This window comes from Condylura cristata, unplaced genomic scaffold (genome assembly GCF_000260355.1).
Source record: "Condylura cristata isolate star-nosed mole 26May11 unplaced genomic scaffold, ConCri1.0 scaffold00001, whole genome shotgun sequence".
Lineage (NCBI taxonomy): Eukaryota > Metazoa > Chordata > Mammalia > Eulipotyphla > Talpidae > Condylura > Condylura cristata.
Genome location: NW_004567102.1, coordinates 71,053,906 through 71,058,344, shown reverse-complemented (window position 1 = coordinate 71,058,344; position 4,439 = coordinate 71,053,906). Strand labels below are relative to the sequence as shown.

Here is a 4,439-nt window from a genome sequence, read left to right as displayed (position 1 = left end):
GTTACTCACTGTCTTGCTCCACTATTTTAAGTTAATGTTGTGATTCTTATATTGGCATCGTGGCATTTTTTCTTTTATTTTAATAAAAGCAATTATTTACTGTGTGTTATCTCCAGAAAATACCAATACCACATGATATACACAGTTCCGGAAATTTAGGAGACTAGAAATAAAGACAGACACTGTCAAGCTGTTTCTTTTTTAGATCTTCCCTATTCCTGCTACACATGTACACACAGCAGCCAGTTAATGTGTTTCCTTGAATGTGCAAGAGGATGAATGTGCGTATGCTTGTTTCTTTTTTGCATAAGAAATTATCTTCCATCCCCACTTAGTCTTTATTTTTAATTTGTTGGTAGTGACTCATTTTATCATTTTTCTACAGAGGATTTAAAAAATTAATCCTCCAGGATACAGTTTGTTTTTTAGGACACAGCAGTTATATGAACCTATCAGTATTTAATTAAATAATTTTTTCATTCACTGGTTTCTTCCTAATGGCTGTTTTATTATATACTCTAGTAAAATGAATCCCAGATAGAACCTCCAAAACTCTGGCATTGAAGGAATGAACTATCTTACATTTTACTGCTCACAATAATGAGACCTGATAGGGCTCAGCTGAGGTCCTGCTGGCCTCATTCAGTGTCTTCACAGTTTCAGTCTATGGCAACGAAACTGGAATGTCCAAGTGGCTTCTTCCTGGTTCCTTGGTTGGTGGATTGGGCTCTACTAGGATATTGGGACAACTTGGTGTGGTCTCAACATAGTTTCCTCAGTAGAATATCTCTACATAGCAGCTCATGCTTTCAAAAGAGTTACAGTGGAAGCTCTAGACCTTCTTAAGCCTTGCTCCTGGGTCCCATCTGCCCAGGAGCAGATGTTGGAAGAAGTGGCCCAGTGTGGGAGGAGGATTACCCCAAGCATAGACCTAATTCCCTTCTCTGGTCCAAGTCCCGAAGGTGAGCTTCCTGGGGGCAGCTCTGGAGTCTTGTAGACCTAGGGTTATGTTATTCTTTTTCTCAATAAAGATCTTGCTTCCTCTCAACTCCTTTTCCAGCTCCCTGTGTCTCTGGTGGTTTGCCTAAGCCCACAAATACGACCTTCTTATCCATAAACATGAAGAACACGCTGCAGTGGAATCCTCCACAGGGCCTGCAAGGAGCTGACATCACTTACACCGTGCAGTACTTCATGTAAGTTGGTCCCTTTCCTTTGGCTAATTTACAAACACAAAACTCAGACTCCTGTAATTATGCAAAGGTGAACCATCTTGTGTATGAAATATGTGTCTCAAGAAACATTTTAGATTTTTCATGTTAACTTTTTCTTATCTTTCATTAAATTAAATTTTAAATGTTCTTCATGTAGATGGAAGCATTAGGGGTTGCAGCAAGGGGTATTTAAATCGAGAAAATTTGGTTAAAATGTTCTTATATAACTGAGTAAACAAGGAAATCCATTCTGTGCAATTAGCTGTTCCTATCAAAGATGCATTCTCATTGCAAGTAAGAAAAATATAAAACAGATAACCAGTGCTGTATTCCAAGAATGAAGAAAATAATCACAACCCCAAGCCACAAGCTTGAAGTACATGTAACAAATACTGTGGAACCTGAAAGTGACAGCAGAAGCTCACAAATCAAAATCCAAGAGTAGATGATCATTTCATAAAACAAGAATGCCAGGTCCCTTGGTGGCACAAGAGGCTAAGTCTCAGCACTTCATATGAAGTTATTTGCACCACTGCAGCACATGTTCAATCCCCGGGCAGGGAGGTGACACAGCAGACCTTGCTTGTCTCACCACATGGCACAGCAGACCTTGCCTGTCTCACCACAGGGCACAGCAGACCTTGCCTGTCTCACCACACGGCACAGCAGACCTTGCCTATCTCACCCACTGCTCCCCTCAGCAGTGTATTTCAAGTAATCTACCTGTTCTGCTCCCCACTGTCTCTGGCGAATCCTTACTCCCTCGGCCCCAGCTCCTGCACCTCTGGCCTACACCACAGCTCTTGTATGCATAAGTAAATAAAATAAATCTTTAGAAAAAAATGTCACAGGACAAAGAGACTTAACTAACCAATCAAAGGATGTGGAATGTTAACATTTCTGTCTCCAGAAATTGAGGAAATGTGTCCATGCATCCCAGGTTGGTGCCACAGAATGTGAGAGAGGAGAAGGTAGGAAAGAAATCAGGCTTAAGTGACACATTCATGGAAAAGGACCAGTGGCAGCTCAGGGAAATGCCTGGAGTGAACCGGATATGGGAGGCGGAGGATGATAGCAGCTGGGAGACAGCTTCCAGAGGTCATGACCTGATGGAAGTACCAGAAACCACATCAGCCTCCTGCAGTCCAAAACCTGAAGTGCTCAGTCTCTCTGGAGGGAAACAACAGGATGTGGTGACCTACCCTCCTTCCTTTAGCCATTTGTCTACTATTCAGCAATGAGCTGGTCCCATTCAGAGTAACAGTCCCAAAGAAACCAGTGGAACATCTATCCATGGTTACCAGGTGAGAGAAAAAAGGGCAGGGGTGGAATAAAAATTAAAAGCTGCTGAAAAGATTTTCTGTGAATACAGGAGAAAAATTCAGACAAATAATTGTCCATAGCTAGAGTCTATAAAGACATGATTTCTAATGGTAAAGCCCAAGATAGAGATAACAAAGATGAGACACTAAGATAATAGGAAGATCACTTTTTAAAGGAAGTGGGTAAGGTTTTGGGGAAAGATGGAAAGAGAAGTGTTATATTGAAATGAAAACCTCGTATAACCAATTCACTGATGGTAATAGTTGAATAGATACTCAGGACTGGAATTGCATATAATAAATGAATGTTTTCTGGGAAAATTTAGAAGTTATAGCAAGACATATCCTGGTGCTTTAAGAAAATGAAATTTTTGGCTATCATAGTAAATTAAGTGGGGGTGATTTCTGTTTGTCAGTCATCAGAAGACAGTGATATATGTTCAGAGGAAAATACAGGTATGTCCTGAGAATCTTAGCAAGTTCAAGACATATTCAAATAGTTGGAAATTTGGGTTTCCATTTACCTGAGACCTTCCTGGGAGAAAGAAAAAAAAAATCCACTAATTGAAGACAACCAACTAACAGAATGAGAAAGATGAACCTAAGCAAAGAACTTAATGATGACAAAAGTATGTCCAAAAGTCTGGGCACAACCATTGAAACCATCTAAACGTAGAACTCAGCGTGAATAGTTATGGGAAATATAGTTACAGAACCATCTGAGACATGTCTGAATCTAAATAGTCATATGATCATTCAGAAGGTACAGAGAAGTATGACCTGATTTTTGTAGCAAGAAGTTACTAAAAGATCTAAAATGACAATGGAGGAGGATTCATGGGCTTCGTGGAGGGAAGGCTGAGGTGACCGCTCCTGGGGAGAGAAGAACTTATGCTGTCAAAACAGTAGTGAGAATGTAAAATAACGGCATGTCAATAACAGTGTAAAACACATTCAACATGAAAGGCACTAAGCATCACTATTAGGAAAATAATAAAAATAATAAAATGAAAACAAAAACCCACCTCATTTTAATAACTAAACTCTCAATATTTTTCACAAACCATATTTTAAATTTAAACACTGTGTTTTTAGGAACTAATATCCTGTAGGATGATGAAACATTTGAACATCAAAAATACCTTTAATTTCATTTCAATTTCTTTTTCCTATTAAATTTAAAATCAAGGTAAATTTGCTACTTTTTGTAAAAGCATGTAGATGGTATAATTTAGTCTCTGCCTATACATTCAACTACCTAACATCCTTCCTTTAATACCTATGTAGAAGATGTCCAGAATCATATATACCAAATGTTTCAGGGTATGGGGCTTCAAGGTGATCTGTTTCTCCGTTGGTTATGCTTTTCTGATAGTTTGAGATTTCTTTTATGCTACCATATTTGCAAATAAAAAAAAGAAACAGTCATTTTTGTGTTTGGAAAAAAAGTGGAGTACTAAAAGCACTGAAAATTTCAGCTGCTATTCACAATGAACTTATTTATCTACAGTCTTATTCTCATTTCTGAGTTTTTTCTAGAAACTGTTGTTTTAGAAAAGACATCCCTGTGCAGAGAAGTGTTTGGGAGTGTGTTCTTGCTTCATTTTCCATTAGGTGGAGCAAAGAGCTTGCTTATATGTTTATGTGAGTCAGAAAAGAAGAAGAAAAATAGGTAGACTATCACTGCTCTGTGAAAGTAGATTCTTTGGATTGTACAACTTTGTTTAGAGAATATTTATAAAGAAACTTTCACATTGGAGTTCTCCTCTGCCTGGGCACGTGCAAGATGGACAGAAGACAGGGCTCAGACCCAGCCCAATGTTAGGTTCCTGTCCTGGCTTTGAACTCAGCCAGGTGAACTTGGGGTGGTCACACAGGATGCTGTTATACTTTTTTTTTTTTT

At 38.8% G+C, this 4,439-nt stretch overlaps 1 protein-coding gene across 1 annotated transcript in view; it reads left to right on the top strand.

Annotated features, from left to right (window-relative positions):
- The first annotated feature begins 1,077 nt into the window (after positions 1–1,077).
- Positions 1,078–4,439, top strand: part of IL20RA (interleukin 20 receptor, alpha) — a 14,828-nt gene continuing 11,466 nt past the window's right edge. Inside the window, exon 1 of the mRNA XM_004673886.2 lies at positions 1,078–1,196. Coding sequence (XP_004673943.1) covers positions 1,120–1,196 — 77 coding nt within the window. The 5' untranslated portion in view covers positions 1,078–1,119. The remainder of the gene's footprint in view (positions 1,197–4,439) is intronic.